Source organism: Lytechinus variegatus, chromosome 5, assembly GCF_018143015.1.
Source record: "Lytechinus variegatus isolate NC3 chromosome 5, Lvar_3.0, whole genome shotgun sequence".
Lineage (NCBI taxonomy): Eukaryota > Metazoa > Echinodermata > Echinoidea > Temnopleuroida > Toxopneustidae > Lytechinus > Lytechinus variegatus.
This window is the reverse complement of record NC_054744.1, coordinates 28,048,337-28,065,454: the sequence shown is the minus strand read 5'-3', so window position 1 is coordinate 28,065,454 and position 17,118 is coordinate 28,048,337. Positions and strand designations below refer to the sequence as shown.

The 17,118-nt window shown below is 36.3% G+C and overlaps 1 protein-coding gene across 1 annotated transcript; it reads right to left on the bottom strand.

The window, feature by feature from the left end:
- Positions 1–1,781: 1,781 nt before the first annotated feature.
- On the bottom strand, positions 1,782–4,625 carry LOC121415865 (melatonin receptor type 1B-A-like). The gene is made up of 2 exons (XM_041609240.1): positions 4,496–4,625; positions 1,782–2,992 (listed from the first exon to the last, which is right to left on the bottom strand). The coding sequence occupies exon 2, from the start codon at positions 2,951–2,953 to the stop codon at positions 1,790–1,792; it is 1,164 nt and encodes a 387-aa protein (XP_041465174.1). The 5' UTR covers positions 2,954–2,992; positions 4,496–4,625; the 3' UTR covers positions 1,782–1,789.
- Positions 4,626–17,118: the final 12,493 nt, after the last annotated feature.

The following is a 17,118-nucleotide window of genomic DNA, read 5'->3' as shown; positions in this document are numbered from 1 at the left end:
AAAATCGCTCTGTAGGGGTATATAGCAGACCAATTTCACTTAAAAAATTCAATAACAATCACCAATTTACATGTTTTATACTGGCAATTCCAAAAAATAAATAGAAATGTGACATAAGGCACATAATATGCTCATAAAAAAAATCAAATTCATGTAGCTGACATAATGCTATCCATCTCCAAGGTTGCCTGTGCCTGATGGCTAGATGGCGCTTCATCATGTTCATATACATGCAAATATCACAGAGGAGGTGCCATGTGCGAGTGAATGAAAGTGCAGGGTTTGATCCCCAGTAAGGCAATTTATGCTCTAGAGCAAGGCATCTTATATACATGGCTTTTAAAATCTTCATTCAAATAAATGAAAATGCTCCATGGATTACTGATAAAATGTGTGTATGTGTTCATTACAAAATCAAAATACAGAATGTTGTGAAAAAATGTACAATTCGTAACGACAATTTAATTTCAACCATGTAATACTAGTAAGTGATAACCTTATACAAATATATAATTATCCATTTTTACAAATCCGTTCTCATTTAATATACATGATATACAACAATACAGTAGGCTATTTCGAAGGATCATTACTGCAACATTACAACTTATAATCAAATATTAAACAACGTTATATAAAAAGGACGCTTATAAATTGAATGCCAAAGAAATTAAGTTTTGAGAGTAAAGGTGAAATAAAAATCGGAAAAGTTAGAAGGTGCAACTGGACATGCTGGAGAGTGTTACCATTTTGAAATGTCCGTCGCCAAATTTGGGATATTTTTGTGACGTATTTATTATTGACGAAAAACCTCATTTGCTGACAATGGTAATTTGGTGTGATTATTATATAAGATTTTTGGTAACGTTTGAATGCTTGAAACCTTGCTAATGTCAACATTGAAGTTTTTATCAACGAATTACTGCCTGGTTCTCTCCCATAAATTACAACGCAGTTGCAGTTAAAAAAACCTATGCTGTGCTCATTCAGCCGTTAAGTCACGGATTTCGCTCATTTTCGGAAACCGCTTCCCAATGATTCTAGCTATATCACAGGCTTAGTATAAACTTGAATAATTTGTTACATTGGAATATGTAATGGGGTTCTTTCGGGGTACTTTCTTTTGATGTTATGTTTAGATCAACCATAAATGCAAATATGCATTAAAGTGTTTGATTGATAATTTGAATTGAAGAAAAGAGAAAGGAGAATGGATGATTAAAAAAAGATATCACTGCAATGCATTCTCCTCGTAGTAACGCTGCGACTCACATAATAATAATAATATGTCAATTTATATAGCGCAGTTACTATGTGCATATACTCAACTGCGCTTTTGTACTTGGTATCATATTATTACCCCGGCTGTAGCTGAGCCGCCATATCAATAGGCGTTAAAGCGTTCAAGGAATAAATCCTACCGATTACCCATTCACCAAACCTGGGTCGAGTGCTGCACGATATGGATGATTTTCTTGCCAAAGGAAATTACGCCATGGCTCATCGTTGTAGTGAACTAATTGTCTACAATCTGAATTCGATGTGTCCTATACTCAGGATGTAAGGCATGTCAGAATTACTACGTTTACAGTTTAGTATGCAGTGTATTCGAATTATTGTTCAGAACATAATCACACAATTCGTGTTTTTAATGCCTAGCTTAATGCTAAAGATTTATTAACAAAATGCGATAGTCATAGAGTTAATAGCAAAGCGTGAAGCGAACACAATGAGGTGTGGTTATAATAATTGTTGAAAGTAATCATCGTTTGGATAATTCGGAAAACATTTAACGCGTCGACCCCGTTTCGTTCGTACGAAGGTTGGACGAAGAACGCTGACGCTCTATGCCAGATGACCTCAGAACAAACTTGAGGAGAGTGGATGGTTGAGGAATCTCATCCCAGTTCCCTCGACACATCATCCTGAAAATGATATTGAAATGAGGATGCTTGAAGCTGTAGATGAGAGGGTTTACACAGGAGTTGGCCATGAGGAGAACACCGGCGTAGACGTCCGCAACGCTCTTGAAGGGGATGGTGAGCGAGATCGGGTAGGGAAGGATGCAAAAGAAGAAGGCGCACACCACATAGAATAGATTTTTGGTGATCTGTATCTCGCGTTTGTTGCGGGACTTCTTAGCCTGTGTTTCCAGTGTGGAATTGTGGCATTTTTCGGTTATTTTAACGGACGACCCGTTCATGAGCTCACGGGTAGAAGCAGCGTCGCTGGGCTTGGTTGGGTTGTTGGAATAAAAGACCTGAAGACGACGGTTGTGACGCCTAACGTGGACGTAGATCATCGCATAGCAGACAATGATGATGATGAATGAGATCAAGAAGGTGAGAGCGACGATGTAGTCGTTGATATAGACAAGTTCGTGGTCATCGTCCCAGAAGCAAACCTTGTATGCCTCCGAATACCCAAGCTTACCAATTCCCAGAGATGGCGGTAAGGCAAACGCCATGATGGGGTAGAACCAGGCGAAGAACACCATTAGACCCAACTTGACAGGACTGTAGAGTTTGCAATAATTATCTCTCGGGTTCACGATCAAATAGGCACGATTGATGGCTATGAGGGCCAGGTTGACCAGGGTAGCTCCTAGACATACCATGGTAATCCCACCAGCTATGGTGCAAACTCCTGGAGCGAGTGGCCATCCAGACTTGCTCAGCATGGACACCGCATTGAACGGCAGGAAGAGACAGTTCAGGAAGTCGACGCAACTGGTGTTGAGAACGAAGGCATTGGTCGCCGTTTGCAGCTTGCGGGAGAGACTGACGGCGACAATGACCATGAGATTGCCAACCAGCCCTACAGCTGAGATCAAGATAAAGAGAATACCAATGAAGACTCTTTGCTTGTAGTCCGTGAATTCCCAATCTGTCCCGTTACTAGCCGGTGTTCTGTTAAGGAGAACTGTTTCCTCACTAGGTGTTGATGAATCCATGTCGTAGGATGGACGTCACGTTATCAGCAGAACAGGTCTCTATGAAATGAAATAACATTAGAAGTAATTACAAAGAAAGTATTAAAAAAATGGAAATAATCTCAATGTTGCGACGTTTCGCCAATTACCAAGAGGCTTCTTCGGGCAAATGACGATCCTAATGAAGGGGAGGCCCTAATAATCTTTGAGATTGTGCAAAGTCTGTTCGCACCGAGCTATGTCCATCGCGCGAAAGACGGCTAGCATGGAATCTTTTAAATCAGTTCAGTTACTGCTATCTCATGCTTGAGATGAGAATGGTTTGATGTCACGTTTAGCTCCTTGGGCATGATACATGTAACAAATGAAGAGTTAAGTTGCAAAAGGGGTTAGGTCCACTCTGGACCATTCCGAGAAAAGCCATGATTTTTATTCTCACTTGTTGCAATACTCTTATGAGAAACTAACTTGTCATGACGTACTACCCTATCATGGGATCATAAAATTGGATATAAAAGAAATCTACCTGTCTTCATATTTTTTAAGATATCCTTTTCCCAAAAAATTGTGTTGGCATAACCCCTTTTGCAACAAAACTGAAATGGACCTAACCCTTTTTGAAAAAAAAGTGATTTTTTTTCTTTGCCATTTTAGTTCACGTTTTTATCGGAATTTCAACTTTTCTTTGGTATCATACATTGAGACATCAACATGAAAAATCAAATTTGATGAAACAGGCACCTATCCCCTTTTGCAAGTGAGCTCTTTAAACATAAATTGAGAAAAATAGTATTGCATAATAATTTGCCCACATTCCGAATCCTGTTTTATCATGAAGACAATGAACTCCTTTAATGAAAATGATGTCGATCCGAATGAAACATTAGTCAAAGTGCCGGATATGAATGTCATTAAATCATGAAGTCCTGCTTTGACGTAGAAGAAAAATAATCCCACCTTTTTTCTTTCTTAAAACCAGCTAGGTTTTTTTTTCACCTTAAAACAAAGTCTCGGAAGGGGGCCGACTTGTTCCGATAGTAGGGATAAATTAGTTTCTCAAAATGAAAAATGCCTCCGTTTATATCGAATTCCATACAGTTGAGTTATCTGAATTTAACCTATGTGTGCTTCAGGAGGTGCTCCGGAGTAGTAAAAAAAAATGCTTATATATCTAAATAAAGGGGGAAACCTCATCGAGTAAAATGCTGATATTTTAGTATCAGAATATGATAAGAAATAACAAAGTTATTGGATTTTGAAATTAACCAATATCTTTTGCCCAAATTTGATGAAATATTCAGTTTTCTTTTTTTTCTTTGTCTGATGTTTCTCTATCTGTTCAAATCACATTATTTCTAGCATGCATGGAGTACCCTTTTAAAGAGATTATGCCAACATTAATTTCCACGAAAGTACCCTACCCTCTTTGAATATTTTTTTTTTGGCCTAAATGATGCCTCAAAAAGTTTCCAAAAAACATTTTCCCTCTCATTTTGAGGACAAATTATTCATTAGATAAACTACAAGGACAATAATGAATATAGCCTCAGAGCGAGGACTTACCTATCGAGCATTAATCCAAGAATATTAAATGGTATGGTCCAGATGTAATAATTCAGTTCGCATGAGAGCATTTCAACCAGGTGCCACTGTGATGTAAGCCAAAAATGAAGTGATTTGGGAGAATGAATCGACTCTCACCAAGACCACCGGTTTTCAAACAACCAGAAAAACCTTGTTTGTTGGGAGAACTACCAGCAAAAGACCGGATTGATTTCAATAATTGTAGGCTACGGTTACCGGAATGGTTTAGGTGCATCATCATGTGCCCTCTCTCAAGAGTTTTATCGTCTCCCCATCACCGGGTATTGACATCAAAATACCGGACAACGCTATAGGCTATCAGGGAGGACTGGTGCCAAAAGTATTTAGAAATTATTTAAAACATTATGAGGCTTGTTTGTTATCCGCTTTGGAAGCCATGCACGTAACGAATGTGTTGCTTGCAATGGCGGCAGATGATGTCGATGAAGAAGCAGAGAAAATAGTCATTATTTCAACAAGTACGAGCAAGGGCCTTTCCACACGTGGATATCTAATCATGCCATTGTAATCGTGACTGTAATTAGCGTTCGTGATTCTAATCATGTTCTAGTTTGGTTTCACATTCAATTCAATTCAATTCAATTCAATCATGGTTTATTTCATATAAAAAACAATACATGTTACAAAGCCAGAAGGCTGAAATTAACATGTTTACAATAAAACGTTCACAAGTCATGGATAAAAGCAAACATTTACAATTTACAATGTACATTGATAATAAATAAATTTCAACGAGCAAGTGTACATAAAAATTCATTAAATATGATAAAATAGAGCGAAAAAAGAAATACGATATCAAAAAGTGATGAATATTAGACAATTAAAAATTCAAATATCAATTGGATTGAAATGGAGACTAAAATAATGGCAAACATTTGAGTTGATTTCAAGGATATGAAAAGAAAAAAAATTCTTTAGAATTTAGTAAATCAATGAAATATGGTATTGCACTTTTTCTAAAGCGATCTGTTTTGCATTTTAACTGAGCAAAGTTTGGAACACTCCTTAATGAGATTGAGACATTTTCCTTTTTGGTAGCCAGTTATTACAGTGAGGGTTTTTTTTAAAGAGATTTAGCAAACTCCAAACACAGTCTTTTTCGTCTTCTTTCAAGACATTCCAATCCACATTTTGTTGATGCACTTTCATAGTCTATAAAATCTGAGCCAAGAATTATTTTGCAGACTCTTTTTTGTATTTTTTCTAAGTCTTTAACCTGTTTAGCAGTTAGTGCTCCATTAAAAACCGGTACACAATACTCCAAAATTGGACGAATATATCCAATGTAAATTTGAACAAGGTCTGACATAGGGAGTTTACATTGTTTGACAAGTCTGAACATATACAATTTTCTGTTACACCTTTTTATAATATCTGAAATTTGTGCTAAATATTTGTCATTATCCTAATTTCTTATGATGGAATCATCATTCAAATTACGATTTTTTACTGTGTGGAAGGGCGGCAAGCTTAATCTATGCCGTTAAGTTTGAAGAAATAATGACACTCCCATGATCATATTATGCATTTGCTTTCAAATATCAATTTAGCATTTGTAATTGATATAGATCAATTTTAGCGACAGCAAATCACCTTATACTTTCGGATACAATTAGCAAACTACACTCTTAAAACAAATCAGTCAAATTGACTAGACTAGTAGTCAGCTGGGTGCAACTGATATGGCAATCACTGATATTCGAATTTCTGACATATATTCTAGTCGGAAATAACTCCGTTCTAGTCAAATATGACTAGAAAATAGTCAAATATGACTAGAATAACAGTTGCTCCCAGCTGACCCTATTAACTAGTCATTTTTGACTGATTTGTTTTTAGAGTGTATATAATTCAATATCAAACACGAATATTGCTGAATTAAGATTGATTTGGAAATCTGCCTAATTTGCAATCAATTGCAAATTATTCACAGCCTCTTAGTTTTCTTAATAAGAACATGAAGAAAAATTATTTAATACTCTCCATTCTGGGTAAGAACAATGAGCAATGTCAGACTGTCAGAAATGAGAAAAGAAAAATGATCAAATTAAATTTCATTAGTTTAAAATCAAGTGGTGCTAATCTTCTTAAAAAGCCGAACCTCCTCCCATAAGTTATTTCTCATACAGATAAAGCGTAATCATCAGCTACCACAGCGGGTACCGTACGTAAATTATTTGTATCATTACAGATTCATAAAATTAGATCAAACTCTAGGAAAAACAAAACCCGGATGAAAAGAACCTCATGTAGACCACAGAAGGCGCTAATATCGTAAACATTATGGATAAGTTTATAGCCCAATAAAAAATTATGTTTCGTTTTTGTTCTTTGCTCGACGTCAGGAAAACTTGAAGATGACCCATTTCCTGTGCCCATTATTTCTAAATCTTGAGTAGTGCATGATGTTATACTGTCGCCTAACGACACCTTGTGGAAAATCAATGTGAACGTTTATTGGACCATGGACCTACTACTCAGAGAAGTAGGTCCATGATTGGACTTTTATAGATATTCTTCAGCTACAGTCACATCAACGGATGACACGACATTTGCTCCTGTGACATTTACTCCGGTCTTAATATCTCATTCAGATGGCATAGGGTTAGAGTTAGAGTTGTAATAGAGCTTTATCTGTAAATATAATGATTAGGGTTTATTTAGGCCCGGAAGTTCGGTTTTATGTTTTGCTTAACGTGCAAATTTTCCATTGGAGCAATTGTCGCCAGAGCAAATGTCATGGAACCCACAAACGGAACCGGCTCAAAATCCCGATGTGTGACACTTTTTAATGTTGATAAGGCAGCATTACTTTGCGATGCATCTTAAGAAACATTGTAACCTACGTGAAATGATGTGGAGTGCCACAGGGATCACTTCTCGGATCAACCTTATTTTTAATGACGAGATTTCACTTGTTGATTCCCTTCAACTTTCATTGGTTGAAAGGTGTTTCATACTGTTCATTCTGACAATGAACAATGGACATTGTCAGACATGCCAGATAATGAGCAAAGAATTGCGGTTGAATTCAGTCTAGATAACCCTACGTTTTGAAGCCAGTTTCAGAATCGACAATGATCCATAAATTGATCTCATTGATTTATAGTTTTTTTAAAACACAAATCAACTAGATATAAGCAATGTCTTGGTTCCGATTTTTTAACTTCACGATCCAAAGACGCGACTCAGGCTCTACATTGCTTCTTAAGTTTAATCTTTATCAGTTTATAACTCTCACTTTTAGTCAGGTTAACCACTTATAAGGTTGATTGGACTTCCTAGTTAATAAAAATAACCTTTTATCAGCTTGTTTTTGCACGCAAACTTCTTTTGGCCAGCAGTTGGTATAGGCCTTATAGGTTTCATTATGTTAATCAATGTATTTTTTTCTGGTAAAGTACAGACGCCGGCCATGACATCAAGTTTGGCATTGATCATGTTGATTAACGTAAGTGAATAAATCCAGGGATTCAGCGAAATACCAACTAGAACGACTTGATTGAGGGTCATATTCCTCTTCAAACTTCACCGGCACCGCAGTTGGCTCATTTGGAGCACTTCCGTGTCCGTGGAACGCGGAGGTTCGTTTCTCGACGGGTTTCTCTTCAGCGGGTGTGCCAATTTTCTAATAATTGGCGGAATTTAGTTATTTAAACCTGTAAGAACACAACGCCGTCGAAAAAACCGGGCCTTTGCGCTCCATGGTCACGACGGTGCTCGAAATGACCCAACTACCATTTAGCTATCATAACAATGACCTAATACAGCATAAATGGTTGTTCCAAACACTGTAATATTGAATAAAATCAAGGAGATATCACACCGCCCATAATCATGATGTGTATGGCATGGTACATGTAGCTCAGTCAAAAGGCGCCCACCTCATGAATAGGAGGTAACAGGTTCCACATGCATAGTCTGGGGTATACCAACATATTCTAACAGAAAATGAGATATTTTGCATTTTCTTCCAGGGATTTAGGTGCATTATAATTAGAAGGAGCATTACATTTTATTTTGGTGCAGGAACACCTGAAGGATAGGGATAATATTTTTATGAAAATTCTGTTTTTGTAATTTCTTAATTCAGGCGTGCCTTAAAAAAATATCATCAATGCGTTACACTTGAAATTGAAAGGATTTGAATTCAATCCAGGTGGACTGCTGTTAGGGACCAATCGAATTCGGATATGTTTTTCATCAAAAAGATTCATTTTTAAATCCCAAAGGATTTATATTTGAATCTCCGAGACTTAAAAATATAGTTTAAGGATTAAGACTAAATCCAGAATTCGATTGGTCCCTATCTACAGTTCATCTGGATTTACTTTAATTCCCTTTAATGAGAGTAACGCAGCAACGCACCTGGTTCATCCAATGAAAGTTTCTTAGTTTGTTCCTCTTAAAAAGGCTCCAACTATAACCGCCATACGTTAAAGGGATGCTCCGGGATGAAACTAATATGATTTAAACAAATAAAGAAAAATCAGACAAACAAAACAATGAAAATCTGATCGAAATCGGATAAGAAATAACAAAGTTATGCCATTTTAATGAGCAAATCGATGATGTCATAATTATCCCCACTCGTTCGTTTGTGTATGATATGAAATAAGGTCTATTCAATTTTTGCTCTACGAAAACTGAAAAAATGGATTGACAACTGATCTAGTGCATTAGATATTTTGTTTTTTGCAACTTGTTTTATTATAAAGGAGACACATCATTCACACATGTATGAAAAAAATTAAACAATTATGATTTCATGTAATAACATAATAAAAAAGCAAAGTGGGATGTGCCACCATCAGCCCACCTAATGAATATCCATGAAAACGTACATATAACTATTTTCACAACATATTGCTAAACTTTCAAATTCAATAACTTCAATAACTTATCCGATTTTGATGAAACTTTCAGCATTTTGCTCTGTGAATTTTACTCTATTTATTTAGATATAAATATTTCATCCCGGAGTACGTACGCCTTTAATCTATCAATATACATAACTGATGAAGAGCAACCCAGCTAGTGGCTACCCCCATGAGGGTTATAGGGTAATTTTCGCAACCACTACGCAGACGCCTTGAGTATCTATTGTCAAAGTCCTCCATGACCAATTAGCATTTGTCGAAAATAACGAGAGCGCTAACAATAAGCCCTGACACATATTTCGGATATCTAAGTCATTTCTTTTTAAATTTAAGGTGTGTAAGTACGACTGTTGTAACATTAGGCATCGTCGCCATTTTACCGATCGTAACAGTGCCTCTGTTCGCGCTGTGTGAGTACTAATAATTTAGGTTTCTGTGCGGTCAGTCATGTCAAGTAGGCCTACTGGACTCTGGACAAAGGACATAATGCAATTTTTCGTATGACGATCTGCTGTCCCGGTTCGACAATGATATCTCAGTTATGATTTGACGGCCATTTCCAATGGATTCACAAAGTTCCAGAAAGCGTCTGCCTATTGGTTGCCAAAACTATCTATAATTATTGGCATTATTGAATATTATCTCAAGGCAGTAGATCAATAGAAAACAAAAACCTTGGACGAAAGTGTTACTATCGTTAAAATTATATAGGTCATAGAATTTACAGCTCCATAAAATATTATGTTTCAATGTTTCCTTTTTTGCTCGTTGGGAAATTTTGAAGATGACCCATTTTTCGTTCCCAGTCATTAATAATTTCTGCCCTATTCTACCCCCATAGGCCGATAAGACTTGACCAGGGCTCGAACCTCGACCCTCTGCACCATTTCGTAACTTGCCTCTCAATGTCCAGTTAATATAACTATCATGTTTGCCATTAAGCGCGTCGCAGAGGCTGCGTCGCAAAACTAAAGCTGCTTCGTATCGAGATGGACGGAGACATTATTTTTTATTACGACACAACATGGCAAGGCCTTTGAAGACCCAAGGCTGGTGAAAGCCATGCAGGATTCATGCCTAACCTGGCTGAGATATTCAAGTACCTTAATCGTGAAACAGTATTCCACTTCAAGGAGCATCCTGCCAGTAACACCTGCATAATGCGAATCGCTCATCTAACTTGTTCGATCTCCTGGTAATATTATCTTTCGTTACTCCTTGGGAGAAAGGGGGGGGGGGGAAGCTGCTCTCTAAATAAAAGAGAGATTCCAATATGTTGTGTTTGAGGAAATTGAAGACATTAATGATCGAACAATTAGTAGTGTAAACACAAAGATAACGGGATCCTTGGGGTTGTTGTATGGTATCAATCACACTATATGTAAAGAAAGGACTCTGTGGCTTATGGGCCAAAATAAATGAAGGGGGCATGGGGCACATGGGCAAATTTATTATCTAAAAAATCGCAAGCGAGCAAAGCAAGAAGCAAGTAAGCTCAGAATATAATGTTGTGATATACATGTATTTCTACATATGATTTAAAAAATAATTCATTTCACCCTCTCTCTTTCCTTTTTAACTGTTCCCTATAATATATTTTTTTGGGTTGGAAGTGGAAATTTCTTGGCGGCAAGTGTCCCCCCTCCCGCCCCCCCCCCCATCTAGCTTAGCAAGACAGTGAAAGGTTGAGTGGCAAAGTGTGAATTCATGGCTTGCCAAAGGATGCTAGGCCACGCCCCGATTACAAAGCGATAGTCATAACTGCCATATATAAATGAAAATAATTAGATAGACAACCTTACAATACCCACTCATCGTCAATATTTATTAAGATAAATATGAGACAAATTCTTTGAATATTGCAACTTTCATGTTTAAGTGCCCCATGTATTACCATCGTACACACATTCTAGATTTTATTTTATAAATAAAGTTCATGAATAAAACACTTGTTGTGCATGTGCCATACATTTTCATTTACCCACGATAAACATGATAACGAGAAAAGTTGAAGAAAATGAATTTATTAGTTTTGAATAATATCTCAATGTATCCAAGAATTATCCCTTCTTTCAAGAGTTTTAAATGCAATTAAAGCTAAATCTTATGAATTAGCATGATTTTGATTGATTTATAATCTTCTTTGCTTACGTTCATGTCTACTCCCCTCCATTTGTTTTTAATAGTTTATTTGTTGATATTTTTATTCTGCAATATTATATTTGCTTTGACTTTTGTTCGCTGGGGTCGGCGTGTTACAAGGCTTCTAGCTATATATTTTTTTTCGACCCCAGTTCCCAAAGGACGAGTGTTTAAGTAATTGTATTTTCAGGCTTGTTACCATTAATTGTTTCTGGGAATAGGAATTCATAAATTATAATAATGAATTGGAATTATGTTGTTGATTTATCAATGCTAAGGACGGGCTTAAAAATATATTAGCAGATGTACAACCATGATCATCGACCACTCTAAGAGATCCTATCAGGCACAGAGCCTGCACTGTGATCATCAAGTTGGTCTTCACACACGACTAGCTCGGATATAACTTTTTTTTCATTAAGTTTTTATTGATCGATAAAATGATTACACAAATATCAAAATACAATCGAAATCAAACACAATAATAAAAAAAAACAATAACATAATCATAATGAATCAGAACAAAGCAGTATTACATGGAATAAAGGAGCTCAGCTAGTAAACAAGTACATCTAATATACAAGCAGTTTCTTACACAAGTACACTGTACATCAGAACACATATTTCCACTTCCTAAAGTGGAGTGCAAGAGTACCTTTCTTTATGGCAATGCGATATTCTGTTTCCTTACAAGTTTTCAAATAGACTTTAAAACCCTGAAATGAAGGAATGTTATTTTTGAATTTACATAAGTAAATATAATATTTGAATATCAGGAAAATATAAGTGATAAATTTGTCATCTTTAACTCCAAAAATCTTTTCAAAGGGGGACGGATTAAAAACCTTCTTGGTATGTCACGGATATAACTTGTTGTTGAGCGAAAGGGACCTCCTCTCCACACAGAATTGTAGGCTGCATTATTCAGACCTTCTTCCCCGAGTGAAGGGCTTGCACAGCAGACTACTCCAAATCCACCTTTATACCCTTATAATGTGATCCTCAGATTAAATAAGAAGAGGACACACCTGCATACAGATCTTCGCTATTATATATACCCTTTGATTTAATTTAGCTTTAAGACTTTGATTTACTGGTAGGATACGAACGTTGATTTGAAACTATGGATAGCACTTCATGGATGAAGAATATTGCTTCAAGGTATGTAAATGCGCATGGGGTGGGTTTTTTAATGATAAATCTGACACCATTATTCTCGTAATAACGGGTGTTGTAAATCACGGATACTGAAGGGTGTTACATAATCCACCAATCTTCTCCCGCTTGAAAACAATAGCGGGTAAGCAGAAACGCTGTTAAAAAATGAAAAACTTTCCTGCAATTTAACCGAACATGTCCATCAAAAAATGGGGGAAAAAGAAGATGAATTACGGGACTTTGTAAGGTTTCATCATGTCAATTCCATGTATTTTACACAATATAAAGGTTAGACCTATTCTCGAGACGCTGCTGCAGGACCTTTTTAAAATAGAAATTCTTATTGTGTGGAAAAAGTCTAAACATTAAAGCAGTTTGTCCGTAACAATCATGTCCAAACTATAACGGTCAGAATGGATATGCTCATAGAACTCCCCCCCCCCCGCTACGCGCTCCGCGTTTCCAACGTAACAATTAGCCCGTTTTACACAGTGGGCAAGAAAATTCTCACACAAACCTACAGAGATAAAAGCGAAAACAAACTGTTAAACGGCTATGGGTATTTTTCCATTCACCTTAGCGCAGTAATCAAGATTGCTAATAGCCGAACTGTCATTACTTGTTTTAAAAACATGCAAGAATTAAATCCGAGAATCTGAGGGAACGTCAACACTATATATATGTATATACATATATATATATATATATATATATATATATATATATATATATATATATATATATATGTGTGTGTGTGTGTGTGTGTGTGTGTGTGAAGCTATACATGTACAACAGCTTTGGCAACTCTTCCTCTACAAGTCATGAAATGATAGTGAACATATTGAAGTGAAATGGTTATTGCCATACACTAATTTCTAAATAAAAACTGCGGGAGATAGGCATGATAGGGGAGTATGACGTGCCCTTCATGCCATAAACATTCATTCATTCACTCTCTCGACCGAATGAGTGATGGTATAATACGTACCAATCATTCACTCACTCGAGTGAGTGAATGAATGAATGTTTGTGGCGTGGAGGGCACGTCATTGGGGAGAGCGGGGCAGTTTTGCTACACTTTCCCCTCTATTCTACAGCCGTCATTTCTAAGCCGTCATTTCTTTGGTAGGAATGTCGTGCTTTATCATAAATAAAGGCCCATGTATTTTCTCAGAGGACATGCACAGTGCACGGTTTGACAAAGACGGGCCCTAAAGAAAATTTCAGCCATAGGGCAAACTTGCCTTACCCCGAGGCAAGCTCGCCCACAGGGGAAAACCATAGATGATGGGTTCAAAGGCACAAAATATTTTTTTTATGTTGGTACCACGACTACTAAAATTCTTGATAATCTGTGAAAAGTTATATGATTTAGCACCAATAAACCGACGAATTAAGTATGTCATGTCATGTATACAAAAATTGTTTTGTATATGCCTAAATGCCTATTATGTACATAAAGTAAGGGCGGACCTGCCCTGTCACAAGAGGGACGAACCTGCCCCACGGGCAGCCATTTTTTCTCTTGTTCTTCGCAAAATGTACAACCTATGTTGAATTATCAACGGCATACTTCACTACGGAAAATATCACACCTTGCTAACAACAAAACTTATTATAACTGCATTCATTCTATAGAAAAAAAAATTCTGGCATTCTCTCGCTAAGGTATGTTGATATATACCTTCGTCTTCGAACAGGTTGTCATTACATCATCAACAAAACTTATATCCGATCACAGCAAAGTGGACAATCACGTAGTGGACGGACTAGCCCCTAGGGCGGACTATATTTTTTTTCATCGAGCCTTATTATAGCTCACTCCAAGAATTATTGAAAAAATATTTTCACTTCATTTCCAAGCTAAACTCATTTTAAATTAAACTCCGTTTAGAATAAACCTTTGTACTCATTTTCGGGTGCACATTTCCCTTCTTTCAGTCATATATTCCATATCATCGCATGCTGAACGAAGTGCAATCTGACACCTGTTTACAACGGAGCCAGGCAAGTTGAAGAGCAAGGGTTTCTTTTCTCAAGAGCAATTATAGCGAAGGTGAAGTACGAATCAAAGTCGCTGAAAAACAAGGTCACAAAGAAAGGTTATGTTAATAACCCTTATAATTATAGGTATCTTCTCGGCTTTGTTATCGTAACCCAAAGACAATAAAGGGAAAATCCATGTATTCACATATTAACATTTTGTCTAACCCCTTTTGGTTTGAATTTTCATAAAAAGATGTATAATTATGATCATTTACATAACTGATTATACCAAGGTTGCAGACATTCAGGGTATGACAATATAAGCAGATGCTTGAGCTGTTGTCACACCTTTGGATATATGAAATACATACATAAATATTAAAAAATACTCAAAACTAACGATTACACAAAGAAAAAACAAACAAACAAATTATTATGTGCCACAACTATTTACAAATATTTACATGGAGTGTGTAAGGCGTAATAAAAATTGGAATTATATAAATCTTTAAGTTTGAAATATACAGTACAACAAAAATGTGTCTTGCTAGAGAATTACATGTTAGAGACAAGTTTGCGTTTTACCGCACTTTTGAAGGAATGAACTGATAATATATTCCTATAGCTAGTACTAGTAAGTATATTCCAAACATCTGGTCCATAATGTCTGATAGGTAGATTTATTCATTAGAAAATATCTATTCAGGATAAAAAGATCAGCTGAATTGCTGTTTTACATCAATGTCATGATTTAACAAGGATAAAAACATATAAAATTACAATAATATCATGATCCAAAAATAAATAGAAATATTTAAACTTAGCTACTAAAATATGATAACAAAAATACTGTAAATAATTATGCTAAGACATTTAAAAAATAAAATTACTTAGCTACTGAAATATGATAATGAAATACTGTAAATAATTATGTTATGACATTAAAAAAAAGTGAAATTCAGTTCGAACTAGTTAAGTGATAACGGCAAGATAATCTGTTATCACCACCCCAACTTTCGCAAGCAAACTCGGACCTGTCCCCGTCCAACGCCGATTAAGTCCGGCGCACACTATGCGATTCGTTGTGATCCGAATTTCAAAGATATTGTAATATTTGGGATGAACATTCTAGCAAATAAAAGTCTTAGCAATCAGAGTTCAGAATAGTGGTAGGACTATAATTATACTGAAATCGAAATTCAGTCTAGTTCGAGCCTCCCTGTAGAATTAAAAGCAAATTCAAATCTAAAGTTGTAATGACGTCATCATCGGCTGCGACTTGAAGCCGATTTGAACTTTATTTCCAGCACAGGGCTTGCAGCAAAGCAAAATTATGGTTTTGTTGTTCCCAACATTATGCCGAACTTAAAATGAAATAACTTTGCTTCTTGTAACTTTCACATTTGCTGCAAAGAATAATTTATTAAAAATCGCGTCGCATCAGATAGCATAGTGGTGCGGTGGGCTTTATTAAAAAAATAAATAAATCGGGAACACATCCATATTACTCACAACAGAGGAATTATTCTTTGTATCCATTTTTGCGACGAAGGTGTTTTGATTATTATTTATACAATTCAAGTATTCATTTTCTTATCCTCGTCTACTTCCTCCATGATGTCTACCCCTCCCTCTCCTTCCAATTTCTCTTCTTCTCCTTCTTTACATTCTTCTTTTTCTTCTTCTTCCTCTACTTCTTACCCTTCTTTATCTTCCTCTCCTCACGTTTTTTTTTACTTCGTCTTACACTTCCACCTTTTATTCTCCCCTTTCCTTATTCTTCTCCTTTTCTTCCTGCTTCCTATCCCATTCCCAGGTTCTCCTTCGAGTACAGAAAAAAAAAACAGTCTGGGGCATTAATGTGATCCGTCATATGAGGGCGTTGTTGACTTCCTAAAATCTCGTCCATAAAGCGTCATTTCATTTTATCTAGACAAATGGGAGAAAATATAGCGCGATGCATGTGCTCGCTATTTTTTAATTTTTATTTACAAGGTTTCAGTTAAAGTACGTATAAATATACGAAATATCAAAGGTGAATTCTAAGAAAAAAAAGGTAGAAATATGATTTTGAAGGAATTACTTATTACCATTACGACAACATAAGAAGAAAGAAGTGAGGAGTGGTTTGGATTCACCCCCTTCCCTGACCAGTTCCTATCTTTGTGCATTTATATCTTTATGTATAAAATATCTCGAGCGTCCCCCTCCCGTTATATTTACGCTACTAATACTGAATCTAGTGAAAATTGAAAATTCATACGTGTTTCTAACTTTACAAAAGATCTTCCATATCTACAGGGGCCGCGGAACGGTTTTCACGGGGGGGGGGGGGGATGACCATGCAAAAAATCATAATCGTATGGTCATTTTTACGTTTTTGTACATGGTTTTTGATAAAAAGTGGGGGGGGGG